This window comes from Haemaphysalis longicornis, unplaced genomic scaffold, assembly GCF_048455015.1.
Source record: "Haemaphysalis longicornis isolate Haplotype H1 unplaced genomic scaffold, Haemaphysalis longicornis Haplotype H1 scaffold_3, whole genome shotgun sequence".
Classification (NCBI taxonomy): domain Eukaryota; kingdom Metazoa; phylum Arthropoda; class Arachnida; order Ixodida; family Ixodidae; genus Haemaphysalis; species Haemaphysalis longicornis.
Window position 1 is genome coordinate 154,883,991 of NW_027526335.1, and position 21,020 is coordinate 154,905,010.

Consider the following 21,020-nt stretch of genomic DNA (forward strand, 5'->3'; position numbering starts at 1 on the left):
GGCCATTTGTTCCGGGACCATTTGTTCCGGGACCATTTGTTCCTACACCCCCGCTGACCACAACATCTCGTCCTCGCTGCCGTCAAGCGCGTTCGCGATGCCACACTTCTGAACTGACGTTCAACCATGGTCGATGGGACCGTGGCCCACGCCTCACACACCCACCCCGCGAGCTTCTCCAGAGGCGCACGCTTCAGCCGACCGCTCGTGAGCCGCTGCTGCCATTGCTGTTATCAAGCGCGCAAGTGGAACGATTTGACGATTTGTGTGAACACCGATAGAAAAGCCTAGGCGCCTATGCTTCCTGCGACCGAAAAATCGTTGCTAAAAGCTTTGGCGCCATCTTGAGATGGCGATGAGTGGGACGAAATTTCCGCTGCTTCGGCAGTTTCGGTTTCGTATCCGATTCTACCGCGCATGCGATTTTTCGACCTATTTTTCCGGAAAAAAGTGCGCGTTAGAATCGGGTAAGTACGGTATTTAGTGGCTCTAGATATGTCCGGTTGTCACCAGGACTGGGCACCCTCAACAGTGATAGGGAGAGGGGGAAAGCTCCCATTGCACCCCGCTCTGCACATGGTCCCGTCAAGGAAGCCGCGAAGGGACGGTAACGCTGTCCTGCAGCTCACCGGTTGCGTGCAAAGGTCAGATCACGGGGTCAGACCTAGAAAGTACACGTTCGTGCACCTGACATGATCGGAGTGGTGACATAGCTTTCGCATCAGCTTGAAGACGGCCACGCCGTCATCGTTACACCAATAGTCACGTGTTCAACTAACATCGCGCAACATCATGAACGCGTGAAAAAAAGTTCACTGCGTCAAATTACCAAACCAGAAATTACCCCACTTCGTACTCACTTTTGTCCATCTCGTTCCGAATGCACGCAGCCGCGCGGTCGGTGAAAGGGGCTAGATCATCGTAGTTGGCAACTGCCCCCGAACATTCGAAACCCAAAAACCCCTTCCGCCGTCGACTTCGAAGTGCCCTATTACTGCAGGCCCACGACCCGGGAGTTTTCACAGACTGGGTGGTGCGTATGCGTACCTGCTGTTTGCGGCCGTTGGTGCCCGTGAAGGAGGACGACAAGAGGGGGCAGAACACACCCGCTCCGCACGACGCAGACCGGTGGCGCTGATCCCCGGCAGAGAGGGCTCCCAGGGGCGACGACGTCATGGACGGGCCGTGGTGGATGACCCGAGGGGAGCTCTGCGTGGGGACGCCGCCGCAACATCCCTGCGCGCTGCCGACGCACCGCGCACGCATCAGGCACACTTACTGACCACTACAAACGCGCGCACAGTCACACCCGGGTGCATCAAATTCGAAGAGGAGCGGAAAACAGTTCGACATAACCAGTAATTCGGTGTAAAAAAAAACCAGCACACAAATTCGAATGGATGCTTTGTTTACGACGTCAGCAGTAATTCGAAGTATTCAAGTTTGACGTAAACGATTTCGGGTGCGCCTGAATGCGCAGTACACGCACACACGCGACGACACACGCAATCAATATTACACACATAATATACACCCGAAATTTTTCCTTGCACGTTTGGCAGGAATGCACATTCATCACGCTATAGTACATCGTAGTGCAGGGTTAGAGTTTAAAACCAAATGGACCTCTTCAAACAAAATGCAACATGCAAACGCACACAGCGTCACCTGCGCAAGGGAATACAGTAGAACCTCGATTATACGACTTACTCGGGACCGTGAAACAGCGCCGTAAAATGCTGGCATCGTGAAATCCCAACAATTACGCCTATAATACAGATTCGCGCGACATATTTGCAAGAAATTTCAATGTAAAGTACAAACTAATGTTGGCTCAGTGGCTAAGGCGTTGCGGTGCTGAGCACGAGGTCGCGGGTTCGATTCCCGGCCGGGGCGGCCGCTTTTCTGATAGAGGCGAAAAGCAAAAACGCCCGTGTGTACGAGATTTCGGCGCACGATAAAGATCCCCAGGTGGTCAAAATTAATCCGGAGCCCTCCACTACAGCGCGCCTCATCGCCTGCGTTGCGTCGGCGCGTTAAACCCTACAATCAATCAAACTAATGTTTTACAGTGCTTGGAAACCCAGACCACCAGAAGAAGTAAATGCGAAAAGACTAATGGACCTTTTTCCAGTACCGGTCCCTCTAGCGGCCGCCACGGCGAACTAAAAATGGCAGTAAGGCACACCCCCAAGAAAGTTTGGCTTTCGGAGAACTCGTGCACAAAATATCCTGGTCCTGCAATTCCTCCCGCACCAAACGTCACCCGTGCCTTTCACATGAATGTCACAGTAGCAGGCGCACGCCCGCGTGACTAACCTGCCGTGTTCGAAGCACCCCCCCCCCCCTTTTTTTTTTCTTTTTCGTAATCCCCTCACTGCCAGCCATGTGCTGGCGGGGTGGTCAGTCTCAAGCGTCTTCGCCCCTTTTCTTAGAAAGCCATTATTGTATGCACGTACGAACCCACCACGAGGACATCCAAAGAGAAAAAAAAAAAGAAAACGTGTAGATTAAGCCGCTCCCTAAGCAGAAAACCGAGGGGCGCGCTTTTGTTTATTTTGCCCGAGGCGCCTGCCAAGAATGGCGGACCGGCAGCCCGCGCATGCGCAGATCGCTACTGGAAAAAGGTCCATTCAGTACAGGTGCCAATCACGCTGTATTAAAACAACCCTTGTACCGCAGTCCACTGCCGCTATTCCCGCCAGCCATGGCACACGCGATCACGAATCATCTGTGCGAATCAAGGCACACGCGACCACGACAAACACGTGGAAGCCTAAGCCTGTCACCGTAACCTCGTTGGCGATTCACTGCTGAGGGGGGAAAATGAACACCTGCAATAAGGTACGCATTTGGGCTGGTTGGTTCATGATTACGAGTGAATAAAAACAGCGCTAAAAAGACAGGACAAGAAAGGACACAGGACCACGGCGCTGGTGCTGTGTCCTTTCTTGTCCTGTCTTTTTAGCGCTGTTTTTCTTCACTCGTAAATGAACACCTGCTGCACACTGCCCCTGCGACCGTTGCGCAACAAGACAAGAGACGCCAGCGAGCAGAGGGGGAACGCGATTGCGCAGGGGGAGAAGGCCGCTGCTGGACGGGAGAGAAACGAAAGATGAGACGGAGAAGAAGGCTGTGCCGGAGATAACCGCTTGAGGGCACTTTCCTTTCGTCCACCGATCGGTAGCGTGCTTCGCGTCGGTCGTCGGAAAACGCGGGTCAGGCGTGAAATCGCGTCAGATATCCGAGGTTCTTAATGCCCTGTTCTTTCGGGGACTTCGCCGGGGCTCGACTCGTCCGTCGTAAAACCGGGGTTGTCGCGAAACCTGGGGACATATAAGCGGTGTTCCACTGTAGTTTTTTTTTTTTTTTTTTTTGAGTGCTTCCACCAGAACTCCGTTTGCCGCGTCTCGCGTGCCAAATGTCTTTCCCACGGAAATCGTGCCCCGCGCTTGAGCAAGGTGTAAGTGCGTTTCAGAACACGGTGCCCCGCAAGCAGGGATTTATACACCCCCCCCCCCCAGAAGGACCCCTCCCTCCCCCCCCAAAAAAAATCGAAATTCTGCAGAAACCCCTGCTCGCAAGCGGCACCAAACGTACACGGGAAAGGGCGCACGCGAGCGCACAGGTATACAAGGGAGCGCAGATCACCGCGTGAGTAAAACTGCAATAATCTTGGGAAGAAAAAAAGGACCTGGCAGCGAAGTCGCCCACAAAAAGCTTCCCGTTTCTTGCTTTGAAATGGCGAAAGACATGCTTCTGGTTTAAACGCGGCTCTCCAGCCTATTTCTGTGTTTGGGTCGCCGCTTGAGGAGAGGCTGGCGAGTGCTTGCCGGCGGGAACGGCGCCAGAGGGAATCGGCGTAGCAGAAATGAAAACCGACAGAAGCAGCCAACTGTGGCCACTGCTGGTGTTGGCCCTCGTAAGGCATTGCACTTAAGAGGATGTCACGAAAACAGACAGTAGACAATCGCTTCGACAGTTGAGTTCCTCGCCTTCTCCTCCCCCTTTCCGTCTCCACGACGTTTTTTTTTTTTTTTTCGCACGAATCACGGATGCAGTCCGCCGAAACACCCTATACAATGTAAACGGCTGCCTCGCAAGCCACGTCGGTTCCTCACGTGGTTTGATTCTCGTCGTCTCGCGAACATATACTTTCGCCCATTCTTGAAATCTGTAGTGCCATCCATTTCAGGAATAAAACCGGTCAAGGACTCGATGGAGCGATGGACTACGGAAATTCGAGGGCAAAGGGCTGGACTCAGCTAGAACGCGGCTGGAGCTCTTTGGTCGAAGCCTGCCGCCTTCGCCCTGCATGGCTGACGGTGGTGATGACCAGCTGCGCTCGTTCCGTAGAGATAACGCACGAGCAATCCGTTAAATGCAGCCCTGCGGATTTGTCAGTGTGCCGTCGGGGGTCGTGGCAGCCCCAGGCCAGCAAACGGGGGGGACGGCATGAGGCAAATACCCTTCTTGAGCGCACGCATTTCACGGGGGAGGGGGGGAGGGAGGCAAATTCACACAAATAAAAATAAGACACCGCATTTAACTGGACAATGTTTCCAGTGTTCGTCAGTGTCCCGCCGTCAAGACTGCTAGAGAAACCCGAACACGTTCGCGCATCCAGCAGTATGAACAGAGAGAATCGTGACGCGGCCGGGCCGTGCTGTCCCCGTTACCCTGACACAATTCCACACGGCGTAACTAGCCGTTGAGCAAAAGCCGGCTCACTCAGGAATTTCCGTTGGGCCCTTCGTGAAGACGGTAAACAGCTGCCGGACTATTAGGTACAGCCCGCCAACCAACACGGTCAGCGGCGCCCGGTACCGTTTTCTACGCAAGCTCTTTCACTGCTCGCACAGAGGGGGCGGCGACGCCAGCAGCATAGAGCAACACAATTAAAAAGCGAGAACATTTCTGGAACCGCGAAAAGAGTGCGGCCTGTGCTCACAAAGAAACAGTTGACATGCACGTTGACGTGCTGCCACAAGCCCGGTGATGACTAGTGGTGCGAGAACCCGGAGAAGTGCTAAACACCTCGAAAGAACACTTGGATCAGCTCAACGAGACATGGAAAGAAGAGTAGCGTTTTGATACGAAACTAGCCGATTAAGTAAGGACCAAACTCGGGTGCTATAGCTGAGTGATAGCTCAAATTATTCAGGAAAAAAGCGGACTGGGGCTGGGCATAGAATTGACAGCCGGTGGACCACCAGGGTTGCGGACTGGCTACGGAGACACGGGGCCGATAACCCGGTGGAAGGATGACAAGGAAATTCGGAGGCAAGGTATGGATGAGGACAGCACAAGATTGACGAGTGGTTGGAAGTCAATGGGAGTAGCCTTCGTCCTGCAGATGACGATGGCGCGGATATGCGAAATATGAACCTGGGCTACGAGGCGCCCCACAGTGGAGGGCTCCGGATGAATTTCCTAACGCGCGCCAAAACCGCAATCCGGAACGCCAGACTTCCACTTCCACAGACCTCCAAATCGCTGTGCTGCGCTGAACCAGGCACTGCTACAATTCCACGCTCCCACGGGCCTACATATATATGCAAGTACTATCCACCGCCACGCCAACTGCTAAAATGGCTAAAATTCGATGCTCGAGCAGTAAGTAGCACAGGTACGGGGACGAACGCGCACGACTTGCAGTAAGACAGCTAGCACGCCGGGTCAAACACTCCTCGGGTCGAAACGGCGACCCTCTTTGACCGCTCCAGCCGCCAAATGCACGACGCCTATCCACCGCAGCGCTTTCGCGCTTTTACAGCGGGAAGCCGAATAGCCGGCGAAGAACCACGGTGGGAGGAATTCCGAACGCCCCATTACCAGCTACTACTACACGGCGGCGCGGCACTTGCACCGGACGCAACAATGGCGTATTACGCTCCATCGCTAATGGTTTTCCTACGCACACACGCCCGCTGCTGGCACACAGGAAGGGGGCAATTTCGCGGAGCAAAGGCAGGCTGCGCCTACAGGCGAAACAGGGGGGAGGGGGGTGAAAAGTCACCCCCCCCCCCTTCGGAACAAAGGAGGTGATGAAACAAAGTGCAGTAGCGGCCGTGCCAACAACCGTCGGCTTCTCTAATTCTCTCTTTTTCTGTGGCAAGGGCGGGCACTCGCAACGTTTATTCTTGTTCTTTCTAGAAGTGAAATACAAACGAAACATAATAAACTTGGCGCTGCAATGCACACACAACTTGAACTGGGTCCGAAGTACATTTGATTTCAAATATTCCTGAACCAGAATAAGGGCAGAAGTGGAAACAGCTTGGATCTGTAGCTGGATATCGGCGAATAGAAATGCCATGGTTTGTGGTGGCGCTTGATGTTGGGTCTATTCGATTCAGCCTGCACCTCTTGAACCAGTTCACAGCGGTGCAAAGTGGGTTCCGCCATCGGCGGAACCAGCCCTGCACTTTTTTCGTCTGCTTCTGCACCTCCTCGGCAGGGAGTGCAGGCAAAGCCGTGAACCCGTCCTGCACCCGTCGGCACCACCGGTGAATCGAACGGCGCGGTTCAGGTGCCGTGAGCTGCACCGCTGAAACGAACGGCGAAGTGCGGCACCGCCTGAACTGGTTCACGCGGTGCAGGTGAAACGAATAGACCCGTTAGATCACGGAAAAATTCCTTGCACACCCACGTCTGGGCGCCAACAAACAGCAAAGCTGCTGCCGCTGTATCCAATACTATCGATACTCGAGAACATTTAGAAGCACCCCGAAAAAGGACAGTTGCAGATCTTGTATGATATACATGACACCAAGCAAACGACACAGAAATACACTGTTTGCTAATATAATCGCTGATGGTGTACACAAATGCAGATGAGAAAAATGGAGGGGGTTAAAATGGCGGCGGCTTAGCTAAGCTAACCTTGGATATGCAAAGCAAAAGCTTGGTTTAGTCTGGTTGAGTCCTGGTTTCGCTTGGTTAACGTTTGATGTAGCTGTGTTGCCGAGCTGTGTTGCTCAACGCCGTTCGGTCCCGTGCAACAACAAAGCGGTGGCCCTCTTCACCTGGCGCAAGATGACTCGAGTCACGTAGCCCGAGACGACTCAGCGGCGCATGCGTGGGAGGCGGCGGGGTTGGTCGGCTGCCAATCAGCTGAGCGCCCGCAACCGAGGCGGCCGCCGCCGCTAGCTGAGCAGTACGGCTGAAAACGGGGCCTTGTGCGCAGCGCCGAAAGCGGGCCCAGCGAATCACGCGGTGTGTCAGCGGTCAAAAGGTGAACTTGCGAATCCGCGGCGAAACCACTGGACGAAAGTAGTAAAGCTTTGCTTTGAAAATTTGTCAGATACATTCAATAACACCAGCTTTCATTCAGACTCGTTCTTTTCCGCCAGTGTTACCAACCGTCAATATATACAACCAGGATTTACAAGCTCCCGTAAGATCTCTTAATTTTTTTCTTTTTTTCTTCTCCTTTCTCTTTCCTAAAAGAATTTCTGCAAGATAGCTTCCTTTCCCCCACACGTGTGTTTCCCGGTGCACAAGGTAGATATGTTCCTGGGGAAAATTAAAAATGTCGACCAAGCATGACTGCCCCCATCTCTAGTGAAAGCACTATAGTGCAAGATTACACAACTTGTAAAAACGGAAGAATTGCAACAAAAAAAATCGGACGGCTTTCTTGGCTACACAAGTTGACAAGGCATTGGACATGCTCGGTGCACGTTGTAAAGCCACCAGGAAAAAATACTCCTTTCTAAGTTCTCATGCAAGAAAAAAAGACCCAATTTGGTTTGCACTTGCAGTTGTCAGCAAAAATGTGACTCGGCTGCTACGTATGTCCCTATTCTACTGGACTTCGTGTCTTCCTTGCGTCTTCAGCTAATAAGTGGGTTTTCAGAAACTCCTGTAGACAGCAAATCACAAGTGTTCCTTTGAACCATGGCTTCATTAGTCACCCTGGGTGCCGGTAAAGTTCAGATTATTTACATTAAATACTCGATTTTGGCAGCTTCTGTTTAACTGTTTGCGATAGAGCCTCTCGTTGCGACCCTCATGACGACAACGCTAACACAGGTTCTCAAACTGTACACTTGCAATGAATTTATAAAGATATTTACATTATGGAACAGTGATGCTTAGGGACAGGAAACAAGCAACCTTGATTAGGGAACAGACTCGAGTAGAAAGTATCATAGTTCAAATAAAGAAAAAGAAATGGACTTGGGATGTCCATGTAGTGAGACGAACCAACAACAGGTGGACAATTAGGTTGATAGAGTGGATACCAAGAAACGGGACCAGAAGGGGAAGGCCACGAACTCGATGGAGAGCTGAGATAAGAAAATTTGGAGGCAACAAACGGACTCTGGCAGTGCACTACAAAAAGTGGGTGGAGGTCAATGGGAGATGCCTTCGTCGTGCGGTGCACCTAAATAGGCTGTTCATCACGATGATGAATGCAACAAGTAAGCTAAAAAAGAACCTGACTAGCCACTGCTTGTGCAGCTTGGCACCTCCATCTGAGACGGGCCCGGCTCAACAATGGCTCAAGTGGTGGATCCTTGTAGCAACAGCACCCGAGAAGAAGCGAGGATACGACCTCGGGACATTGTGTCTCGCATTTTTCTAGGCTACAGGAACTCCAGTTACTAAACACAAGTCAACCAGCCACTACATGAACATGACTGGTTGCATAAATATGTTGGAACACTAGGGCGGACACTCCTCCCATCAGTTTTGGGCATTCGAAAGCCCTCTTCACCACAAGATGGAAAGAAAATATCAGAACTAGAGGAAGGCAACACAGAGAAAAATGAACCAGAACACTCCAAATATACTGAAGGCATAAAAAGCTGCCTTCAAAAAGACAAAGTGGCTGCCACAGACCCTTCATGCACAATGTCACCAACCCAGCAACTAGGTGAATAGTTTCCAACTGCCCGAATTGGGATTAGGTTGCCAACTTCCAGCAGCTATGCTTTAATCGCACATTGTGTCTCAACAGACCCCCACCCAAAAATGTCCACATTGCTACTTCCTTACATTTATAATTAGCCTCTGTGAATGATACGGTACCAATAAAGGCAACCCCCGTGTTGGGCACCGGCAAATGCTTGTTGCCAATAAAGCAACGGCGACCATGCCAGCCCTTTCCCAGAACAGACGGTGTGCATCTTCGTCATCTGTCAGCAGTGACGTGATGCACCAACCCGGGTGCATACACCGGTGTGCCTACAGGTTTCCTCGGACCTGTGTGCACAGTCAGCACTTTGAGTTCCTGACACCCAATGCGCTGGAACGTTGCCATTGCCTGTGTTCCTTACAGCACCAAACGAAATCCCGTGCGCATCAACCGCATTTTGTGCGCCTGGTTTTCCTACATAACCACGCACTTTTTTGGTGGGCCCTTTCCTTGCCTACATTGCCAGAATCTACGGGCCTCATACACATAGTGAACACGTAGTGCCACCTGGTAACGGCGGCAACGTTTTTCTCAAAAAACAAAATAAACATAACAATATAAATATTCCGCTTACGAGTTGTACGGGAATATGTGCTAAAATATTTTAGAAAGCGCTGCTTCTCTAACAAAAGCAGACGACAGCACACGGATAGAATGCTTGCGACGCAGACGTGCACAAAGCACATAGTAGTCATGAAGAAATAAAAACAGAACCACAGACACATTTGCGTATCTGCACGCAACTTGGCATGCGACAGCTGCGAAAAATGCCATCTATCCCACAAAACGGAACGCGTGTTTATTTGTAGCTCCCCAAATGGCCTCCTGGTGTGAGTATACGTAAGTTAGGGTTGTTTGTTTTCGGGTTTTATTTTTTCTTTAATTGGGGGTAAAAATCGGGTGCTATTTCTTAAACTGCTAATCGGGGAGCAATTGAGTTTGTTCGCAAAAGCACTCCAAAATGTGGGACTTTTTGGGTCAAATCTAGAGATGTACTAAGTAATACGCTTGGTTTATTTTATCAGTAGGTATCACGAGCTTCTTAACTTTTCAAAATGGTGTTTGTTTCAAGCTGGTGATCGGGGGACATCAGGATTTTCTAGCAAATACTCTTCAACATTTGGCATTTGTTTGGAAATAGATCAGTAATGACGACAGTAAAGAGCACTGATCACTTCTAATAACTTAAGCATTTTATTCCCGTAAAGCTGGTCATCGATTTTTTTACACAGCCTTGTTTATGTACATTATCATCTGTGTGAGCAACATGTCAATCTTCATTCGAGACCAGTCCTATCGCTAAACCAGCTGGGAGAAAGTTCTCTCGACATCACAGCTTCCATTAGCTAGGCACAACAATGTCAGTGCAGCACCTGCCAGCCTGGCATAGCGAGCGGTAGAGTCATGCCAAAACTCAAAGAGTTCCAAAGCTGTGACAGTGGGGCTTGCTTCCAGCAAGTTCTGGTTGAGAACGGCGGACCCTCAGAACACAGTTGTGGAAATCTCTACTTTTAAAAAAGTCCATTAGGGGAGAAGTCAGGTTTAAAGGCCAACTGCACTGAAAATTTCGACCTCTTAAAAACCCTATTTTCGTATAGTCTGCTTAAAAAGAAAGCAACATGTAAAATACAACAGCCACCCGCCGCGGTGGCTCAGTGGCTAAGGCGTTGCGCTGCTGAGCACGAGGTCGCGGGTTCGATTCCCGGCCGCGGCGGCCGTTTTTCTGATGGAGGCGAAAAGCAAAAACGCCCGTGTGTACGAGATTTCGGCGCACGTTAAAGATCCCCAGGTGGTCAAAATTAATCCGGAGCCCTCCACTACGGCGCGCCTCATCGCCTGTGTTGCGTCGGCGCGTTAAACCCTACAATCAATCAATCAAATACAACAGCTGAAATACGCGCGTGGACGCCGCAAGCGGTCTGCAAAAATCGGCGATTTTGAAACCGAAACCGATGAGAACGGGGCCATTGCAGTGACGTTGCAGCCGTCCAGCGAGCGGCCGGACGGTCACCAGCTCGGGGGAATGTCTGCGCGCAAGCTCTACGCGCGCACGGGGCAGCACATGGGTGAAGCGTGCGCAGCAGAGCTCGACTGGTTCTCCAGCTGGTGGCTGGCCAGAGGAAGAAGCCCCCGTCGGCTGAAACGTCACAGGCACGTCATGGCTGTTTACGCGATCCGCCGGCAGGTGCAGCATGGTCTGCGGCGGAGCTTTTTAAACGCATCTGACTGATTAACGAGGTGTTTCATGGGGCTACCACTTGGGTCCCAGCTGATTTTGGGGTACTTACTACGCATTAAAAATAAATATGGCCGAGGTGAAATTTGAGTGCAGTTGGCCTTTAACCCGATTCTACTGAAATGTGGCAGTGGTGTAAAGCTAGGGTACAAGCGAATTCTACCAGAAAAAAAAAAACCCTATGAATAGTTTGTATCTGCATCAGAAAATACGTGGAGCATCCCACATAAGTGCATGCTTCCGTTGAATGTAGTCATGCTAGCAAAGTATAAAGAAAGCATTAAAGCAAAAAAATAAGAAACCTATGTTTATGCTACACCGCAACACAACAATAAACAGATGGACACACGTGCACCAGCCCCAATTCAGAGAATCGCATCCACAATACCGTTGAAACGACTCTCAAATACCTCAAACATGTGGTCCTGTACAACTTCCAGTTTGTCTTTTTGCCCAAGTCCGTTCAAGGAAATGAGTTAAGTGAAGCTTGTTAGGCAAAATATTTTTGCTGATAAAGATACCATGTATAAGCACACCACCCACACTGGCATGTAGTTACACGAACATTACGTAGAAATCTATCGGCTATGAAACAATCTCCATTATTCCAAATGGTCTTTTTTACATCAACACTACAAATGTGAGAGTAGCCATTTGTGCAAAATTATAGCTCTCGTACGCCTACCATATCCGTGCCCACGGCTATGTCGAGCAATACAAAAATAAACAACAAGGTAAATAGATGTTTAGAGAATTTCATGAAAGAGGCTTTCTCACGCGCATCTACGTCCAAAAATATTCGCATGTTAAGTACACGTTTATCAACCTAAGAAAGCATTTACAAAAACCATCAAGAGATATCTTTCTGAGCCCATCCAACGAACACTTACCGTAGTTTCAGCAGTTTCTGGTAGAATTTTGCTGTGCAGTGATATTTTCAAATACCTTCCCCTAGAAACTTGAATCTTTGGGCTCCTGAAGCCGCATATCCTTGGTGTAGTAATATACACAAATGTTTCGCTGCGATTTCATGCACACAAGAGACATTCCTGGCACCTACAAGGCACTGTGGAGTTTACACGTGAGAAATTTGTTTTTACAAGCAGTGTGCAAGTCGCGTCGCCAGTACTCTCTTCACTAAGCTGTCCGCCAACTGCCAGGTGATGCCAGTTACGCCTTGACCCTGACCTAACACTGAACAAATCGAAGTGCTGCCAGCGCCGTTGGGATGTCGCACCATCATTTAATGCTCTCACAAGGGCCAGGGGCCGAGGGAACAGGAGTTTCTCCATTGGTGGAGCGATCATGCCTTCGCTCACACACACATTATCGCTTCCAGGAGGCGATGCACACGCACGCGCGCGCACTCTTGCACTCCAGTTTTTGTAAGTGCTGTCGCGGGTTTTCGTATTTTTATTATTACCCTTCATTTGGGCAATGCCGCTTGTGAAGCCACTGTGAAACGACAGCATGTTCATACGGCACGAAAACAGTCCCAGGATTGATTGATTGATTGTGGGGGTTTAACGTGCCGACGCAACGCAGGTGATGAGGCGCGCCGTAGTGGAGGGCTCCGGATTAATTTTGGCCACCTGGGGATCTTTAACGTGTGCCGAAATCTCATACACACGGGCGCTTTTGCTTTCCGCCTCCATCAGAAAAGCGGCCGCCGCGGCCGGGAATCGAACCCGCGACCTCGTGCTCAGCAGCAAAACGCCTTAGCCATTGAGCCACCGCGGCGGGTACGAAAACAGTCCCATGCTTGCATACAACTAGTTTTGTTGTCATGAATCGCTTTCCTGTCACCCTTGCGAAATGTTCGCACTTCATTAAAGTACCACTTGGCTGTTTGTATTGCATTGCAACAGAATAGTAGCTAATCATTCTTTCTCGTGCTGACATTCGCACTGTGCCGAATGAAATGCTACGGGACGTCGCCTGCTCGCGGAAAAAAGATTGTTTTCATTGTCCGCAAGATGGCGCTGAACACAGCACTTCAGTGGCGCCACTATACCAGCGCACGAGGTTCACAGCATGGCGGCAACACGGCACAGAAATGTGGTCTATTTGCGCCTAGGTGCACTGAGGGGCGCCTAGTGGCATGTTTTAAAAGCAGTCTGGCAACTCCGGCCAGAATCCCGTCATCACTGCAATTTCCTGTTAGTACCCATTGGTGATTACTATATATGTAGGGCAGTGCCACTGTTCTCAAAGAACGACTGACTTACGTTATTTGTGAAAGTGCTAATAATTCTGATGTGATTGAAGTCTGGGGTGAATGGTCAGAACACGTGTCAGGTGTGTCACAGACTAGCATTACAATGCTGGCTTTTTTTTTTTTTGCGATAGTATGCCCTTTGGCATAAAGTCTTAGAGGTACAATTTGGCACCCGTTTCCCGGAGGAAATCCAGAAGGGTGGCATTTGATGTAGAGCCAACTGTACGTCATCGCCCATGAAGCTTCCCAGCACTGCCTTTGCTACGTTTCTCAGAGGGCCATGGTAGTGCGAAACACTGTGATATAAACTGGCTTGATGCACTTACATAATCCAGTACAGCACTCATAATATGTCATGGCACACCGGTTACACTTGCCAAGCTCGTGCCTCAGAAACTGACTGACAACCCTGCTGCTTAGTTATCTCAATAGTGTACAACCATGCTTATAGGTGGTATTCATTTAAAAGTTTAGGTGTGAATTTCTTCACTTGGCAACACTGCAAACGGGCACTGGCATAGCCAATGGCGCCACGGACATGGCGCGTCTTGTGCCACTGCGCCCGCAAACCAAAGAAAAAAGAACACCCCCATGCGTCACCTGCTCCGTTTCAACCCGATTCTCAACGGTGGTGTCAACCGAGATGTTACTAATTGCACTCCCATTAGACTTGAGGCATTACTTCACAATCGGTGGGGTAGAGTTTGGAACGTCCGACACAAATCATGTGCTAAGCACAGACAAGTTACCGCCATCCCACGGAGACCGACGTAACCAGTAACAGCGCACTCACATGGTCACATGCATGCATGCCTCACCAGTGAATACAAGCTATAGGGACCGGGCGGCCGTTGTATGGCACCACCGTCGCTTCAGTGAACAGCGCCGCCCGTGGCGAACCGCTCGTCAGTGGAATGCCGGTGGCGGTCAGCGCAGCGTAACTGTGCTTGGTTTTCTGTCGTTTTACTGCAGTGCGGCTTGCAAAGCGTACGTAACCCCACGTGCATTTTTCAGATCGTTAAATCATGAGCGTGAATGTGACGTTTACGAGGCATGCCATGCGTGTGATTTACGCCCATACTCAGTATTTACAAATAGCAGACGACGCTCAATGCGCCAAGCTGGAAGTCAAGCTGGAAGTGAAAGTTCGTTGCTTCATGCAATTTTTTTATGCCTGCATGCAGTTTCGCGTATCGAGGAGTATACTGCAGCTAAATGCTCCCACAAAGCCTGTGTGTGCACCGATCTACGAATGCTGTGGCGCTGGCCTTGGGAAGTTGATGACGAAACGGCGTCGACGTCGTGCACAAGCGAAAGACAAAGTTGGGGGGTGTCTTCTAAGACTTCCCTCAAAACAGAAATTGTGATGGACGACGCTTCCGTAACTTCATTACCTACGGCTGAAACGTGTTTAATTTCAGAGAAATGCCATTACTACAGTCATCGGGAATCGTTGATAGAATAAATACCACGTGATAGTAGAACGTTATTGCTTGTCGTGGAGAAGCATTGCTTTACAAGAATTGCAATGTTTGCTGGCTAGTTGGTAAATGGTTTTTCAAAAACCAATTCCTGCATGGCTGAAGGACGCAAGACAGGAGGGCGCCCGAAACCTGTACTCAGCTTCACAACTAAATGCTGCGGTCGGTTTACAAGCTGCACACGCTTGAAAAATCATGCACACCTTCGTCTAACGACGATGAGGGTTTATCGCAAAGCTCTATCGTATGGGTTTCCTTGGTTGCCTTCTGGATTTAAACTTTGACTAGTTGAGCGTCGAATTTGATCAGTACGCAGTTTGGTCTTTTGATCGCAGCGTCTTTGACATTGACCATTTCCCATTCAATTTCGCAGGAAGAAAGCTTTGCGTTCAACCATCATAATCATTAGACGGAGGGCTAGATAATTTTGCTGCTTCATTTTGAACTTCCATGCCCCACTCTCCAAATCTAAACTTTGTCCAGCGTGTCGGAAATGTGTCTGTGCTGGAGGACTCGGGCTGATGCACCCATATTTGAGGCAACTAATCGCACGTATTTGGTGTCTTCACCAGGCATTACACGGTTTCTTTAGGTACTCTGTAAAGAATACTCAAGCATTAAAAAACACCGGCTGACGTTAACGCTGCCACATTTTTTAACTATCGGTGCCAGCCTTTATTCTACGCAGGTGGTAGAACGGGAAGAGGAGGAGGGATGGTGGATGGTTTGTAGCTTGGGCTGTTGAGTTGGTGAATAACTTTGGCTCTTGATAAAATGACCACCACAAATGTGGGATTTCCACTTCGGCTTTCAGGCTCCCATGCTGTCACAGTGTCGCTCACCAAAACCGAAGGCACAAAGCTCACGGTTACAGAAAGTGTAAACTACTGCAACATTTCTACGGCTACACGGTAATCCATCTCGTATGCAGGTGTCTTTCTATTTAAAGCACACGTATCGAGGGATCCCAGCGCTAAGGCTGGCGTGGAAACCGTAGTCATTGAAACCAGTGTGGATAATTTAAAGTGGTAGAAATGAATAATAATATTTCTAATACTTTTATTCCTACTCAGATCGCGCGGAGCCAGGCGCAGAGCGCTGCAAAAAGCGCTCGTGTCAATGTAGCCCATTCCCAACCTTACAAGCATCCAATAAGTTTGCGTAGCCGTTAGTGAATTTAAGAAGAAAATAATACTACTAATGGTAGTTTTATTCGTACTAAGAACGGGTGTAGCCAAGCGCAGATCGCTGCAAAAAGCGCTCATGTCATTGCAGCCGATACCCAACTTTAGAAGCATCCGACAAGTTCACGTAGTCATTACTGCTTCTAGGAACCCAACACATCTGTCTAGACTTTGTTTCACCGCACATTTACACTCACAACACCACCAAAACATTCAAAGCACCGAAGCAAACACGACAAAAACAACGGGAGGCTGTGTAGTCCAATGCACCGGCTCATTCCACTGACGAGAGGAGCGCCGAGTGGTGGCGCCACCCGTCCAGCTGCCCGGTCCCTATAGGGATGGGTGAGGCATAGAGCCCTCAAATGTTTTCACAGAGTGTTAACGGCTCCGTAGCTCAGAAAAGCCAGCGTTACCAGCGTCATTGATTATGCGCAAAAAATCCCATAGAACCATTTGCACCGCCCACTGAAACAATCGGGATCATAAGACGCTGCCCAGGTGGTGTGTCCCGAGGAGGGCATGCCCTGCCGGCAACCAGCGTGAGATGCGGCGTGCTGCATTTCATGCTGGCGAAAGCAGCCTTATCACCCAGAATGCATCAGCTCCTCGGCATGGTGCCTGCTGCAGGCGGTGGCTAGTTGGCTGTTTCATGTGACATGGAAGGCCGTAACTTGGTAAAATTTGTGAATGTCTAAAGACAGTGGTGTATGGCATGGTACGTTAAACGCTTTGGGGTCGGTTTTTGAGCAACGTTATGTTACAATCCTGTTGTCGCTGACCTAGAGTGCACTAAAGCTTGACTTTGGGCTAGTTGGGTACAAACGACACCTTCGGAAACAGCGCAAAGAACTCGGACAGAGAGAGGGCAAACAGACGCAAGCGCTGACAAGCAACTGGTGAAATTTTATTAGAGTTGGCAATAAATAGAAGAAGGAAACAACGAGATAAACAAATAGCTTAAAAAGTGGCGTAGGCTATAAATGGTGATAAAACACACAAAACTGTTTTTATCTTGCCAGATACGCAATCTCCCGCTCAAATAGTAGAGAGTTTTAGTATAGCGTTTTAGCTGTAGCGTTAACGTTTTGCGGGCCGCAATCGCGAACGGATAGCGCCTCGTTATGCTACGGTTAGCGTGCCCGCTAACACTATGGGCACGCTAAAGTGGTGCTTTCCGCTATACTAAAACTCCCTAGTGTCACGGAAAGCAAACTCGCACACCCTTCTCCCTTAATGCTTATGACTGAAGCCTCAAAGATTTCGTGCGATCGGGCGTCACGATGCCGTTTTAAGATGCGGGCTTCATTGAGCTTGGGGTATGTAGCAATTTCTGCAATACTTGCAGTGTGAGGGTAAAACTTTTTGTTTATCTCGTTTTGATTTTCGTATGATTGTGCTGTTTTCTTCTATTTATTGCCAGCTCTAATGAAATTTCCCCAGTTGCTCGTCAGCGCTCCCGTCTGTTTTCCCTCTCTCTGTCTGAGTCATTTGCACTGTTTCCAAAAGGACCTAGACTGCCACTGCCTAGCATGAGGGCTGTGCCAGGCTATCTTGGTGAGCAGGTAGAACCCACTCCTGATATGCATGCGATGGATGCGCTGTCATATCTCTGTGCCAAATGCAATGAACTGCAACAAACACATCGCACACACTGGGCCCTGTGATTTTTGTTAGAGGGTATCTGACGAGCCCACCCTTGGTTCTAACCATTAATGGCACACCACCATTTCGGGTGTGTTTGATGAACTTTGGAACATACACTACTACCTGCTACTCTAAGTGAGATCGTGCATTAAAGAAAGCTGTGCTTCACAGTGTGTGCAGCAATCGGGACAACTAAGTTTCACAGTACGCGACAGCAACCAAGACACTTGCAGCAATTTTCCGCAGGGCCTGCTTCCAAAACCCGTCTCTTAAAAAAGTAGGGAAAGGTGTGCGAAAAAAACCAGTGAAGAACGAAGAAAAGGGGAGCAAGATGATGACGGATGCATACAAAGACTTTTGCAAGCAGTCACTGGGAAATAGATTAGGCAGGCTCTAAAGTGCTAATCACATAGAGCGATTTTTGCGAGCGGCGCAGCAAGCAATGCAACCGGAATCTGCAGTCGCTTGTCCTAATCGCTCGCCAAGGCATGAGAGCAATCGTGAGAGTGACTTCGAAATGCAATCCCAATATTGCCGCACAGCGCTAAATACAATTAGCGAAGTACACACAGCCGCAACGGTTTTTACGTGTGCATTTGTCGCAAAAATGGGAAATAAACGTATTTCAGTAAGCAAAGGGTTGTACTTTACTTTTCTAGGATGCACTGTGGCACCTCTCGCCCATTCCCCTCGTTCTCTCCCCTAATCCAGAAGTTGCGCCCCTTGCGGCTCTCCTATTGGCTAGTCGCTGAGGCCACTTCCGGGAGGTGAGCAACTTTCTGGCGACCCAGAACAGAGCGATTCGACGAGCAATTTGGTCCGCAGCAAAAAATAGTTTGTAGTTAGTCGCGTCGCTTGCAAAATCGCTCCATGTGGTTAGCGCTTAAGCTCTCAGGAATGTTTTACTGGAGTATTGTTCTCCAAGCATGTCTTCCGATGAATGAGCCCCAGTGACAGGTCCCAAGCTATTTTCGGCAATGCTGGAGGGCAAGGGGTGTGCTTTACCACAGCATGGTCACCAGATAAACTTAGCCAGGTACCAAACTAGAACACTACAGATGGTATGTTCTTACGATTAAAGACATTGCATTTTGTAGCACAAAGTAGGGGTAACTGATTGCTGAGAGCATGCGAATGTTCTTTAGCTTGTGTCAACCACACAGGAGTGGGGAAAGAGTTAGTGGGGTTAACACTTGGGAGGTCGACACACCAGAGCTGCGCAGGTCACGGCATAGGCATGTTCGAAGTAATGGTGGACCAAACATTTCAGTGGGTTATATTACCCTTGTTAAGTTTATTTTTCAAAGGACTAAATATGCCCCACTGAAATCCCATGCCAAATAATTACGTTTTTTTTTTTTTTTAATAATCTAGTAATAGCTAGGACATTTGTACTGAACATTCTATCCCATTTTTGATGCCCCTGGTCCCTGCATTTCTGAAAGCAGAGGCACGCAGAGACTGCCACAAAAAGAAAGCGATGGTAATAGCTAGAGGGCAGGATAGCAAAGCATCCAACATCCCCAAGCACTTTGCATTATCTCGACTTCGCATGGACCAAATGCAACCCAAGCACCAAGCCTGGAGTTTTGGTCGAGACCCCATTTTTTAAAAATAGTAGGTGTACGCAAACCAACATGCATTATGCTCGCCAGGCCTTGACAGCATGTCGCCAACTCCCGCCCTCAAAGAACGACCATTTAGTTTTCGAAATCTTACCTTCGGCAACGACGCGTCGATAAACATACGGTGTCTCTTATTTGCCTGCTTAGAACAGTTCTTGGCAGCTCCAAGCAGCTCCGTATTTTATTTCCCTATAGCATTTCTATGGCGGGTGCAGTTTTGTGCTGTCTAGGAACTGCTCAAAGCTGCTCTGAGCAGGATATGATATCTACACAGCAAGGGACGCCGCATGTTTCTCCGACTACTCGTCGCACGCACACAAACATTCACTAAGCCTTTTCTTCCTGCTGGCGGATAGTGCATGCTATGATTACGTGAATTACACAACTTCCCAAAAAAGCAGTTCATTGCACTGTTATTTTCGACACGACACCACGAAATGTGACACGGAAACACCGAAAAAAAGAGGCAAGGCTTGCTAGACCCCGACAAAAAAAGTTCGAGATTGTTCTCCAGTAAATTTGAAATCCCGCCCGAACGGCTAGAGAAAAACTCACGCAGTTATCGCAAAATATAAAAAAAGTCCCAAATGTTAACGGCGAAGAAGTTGCACTTCATTTTTTGGGTGTGGACAATGATGGAGGACAAATGGTAACGAGGAATTTGACAGCGGTGCCTGCATTCGAGCACTAGCACAGAATGCCCAAGGCTTAACACATGACAATACTTACAGATTGCTGCTATTGTGGTCTTTCATGTCGCAGCATCGGCGAGGCACCAGGACACAAGACACAACCCCAAAAAACAGGGCTTCCACGTCAGAGGACGGCCCGTTACGACTTGGCGCCCGACGTTCGAAACAACGGCCTCCACTACGACCTGCTACGACAAGCAACCGCCAGCAGGGGAAGCGCTGCCGTCGTCAGCGACAGTTCAACAAACAATAGTGGTGTCTACCTATGTCTCTACTGCATGAGGTAGCAGCTAAAAATACAAGCTCCTGCTGGTATCTGGAAAATTCTTTTCAGCACCTTGATTTTAAACTTGCCAAGCCTTGCCAAAACTGTGCTGTTTATAGCGCCGTTGCTATCTCTGCTGAAAGAATATGGGACTCTTGGAGACGAAGAAACAGTGAAGGAAACATTGAAAGAAGGGGTAGCTACTCTTCTTTTTGTAGACTATTAGTGTTTATCTCGATGCCAAATTGCTGTGGACTCCAGTTTCAGTTCCGCTTTCGTTCTTGCTAGAGGAGGGGCTTGGTATTTTGTCAAGCTTCCTTACGAAATTGAAACGAAGAACGGACAATAAAAATTACGGAGATGCTCATAGATTTCTAAGAATGCAAAGGCGAAAGCCTAGTTGCACCTGTGGTTCTGGTGTTGAGCTTTCTGTTGAAACAAGCGGCAGAACCGCCAGCACCCTAGACTGCTGCTGAGCGCACCCCGAAGGTCGTTCCGATTTCTTGACATCGCCAGGAGCGTTTTTTTTTTGTTTTTTTTTTGGGGGGTGGGGGGTGGGGGGGGGGGCAATTACACCCTCGGCACACAGTCGGTTCCATGGTCAGTGCCTTTGCCTCTCAAGACACCTTGTTTTGCACGTGCGGAAGCGGCCTACTCTCCTCAGGCGCTGGCTGCGTCGCCAACTCTCAAAGCCCTCCTTCGGCCCTCCTTCGTCACCGCTGCTACTTGGCGTGTGCTCTCTGGCT

The 21,020-nt window shown here is 49.4% G+C and overlaps 1 protein-coding gene across 1 annotated transcript in view; it reads right to left on the reverse strand.

The window, feature by feature from the left end:
• Pask (PAS domain containing serine/threonine kinase) overlaps nucleotides 1–20,208 on the reverse strand; it is a 91,235-nt gene extending 71,027 nt beyond the window's left edge. The window contains exons 1-2 of the mRNA XM_077704257.1: nucleotides 20,047–20,208; nucleotides 1,048–1,243 (exon numbers count right to left, since the gene is read on the reverse strand). Coding sequence (XP_077560383.1) covers nucleotides 1,048–1,243; nucleotides 20,047–20,072 — 222 coding nt within the window. The 5' untranslated portion in view covers nucleotides 20,073–20,208. The remainder of the gene's footprint in view (nucleotides 1–1,047; nucleotides 1,244–20,046) is intronic.
• Between the last annotated feature and the right edge of the window lie 812 nt (nucleotides 20,209–21,020).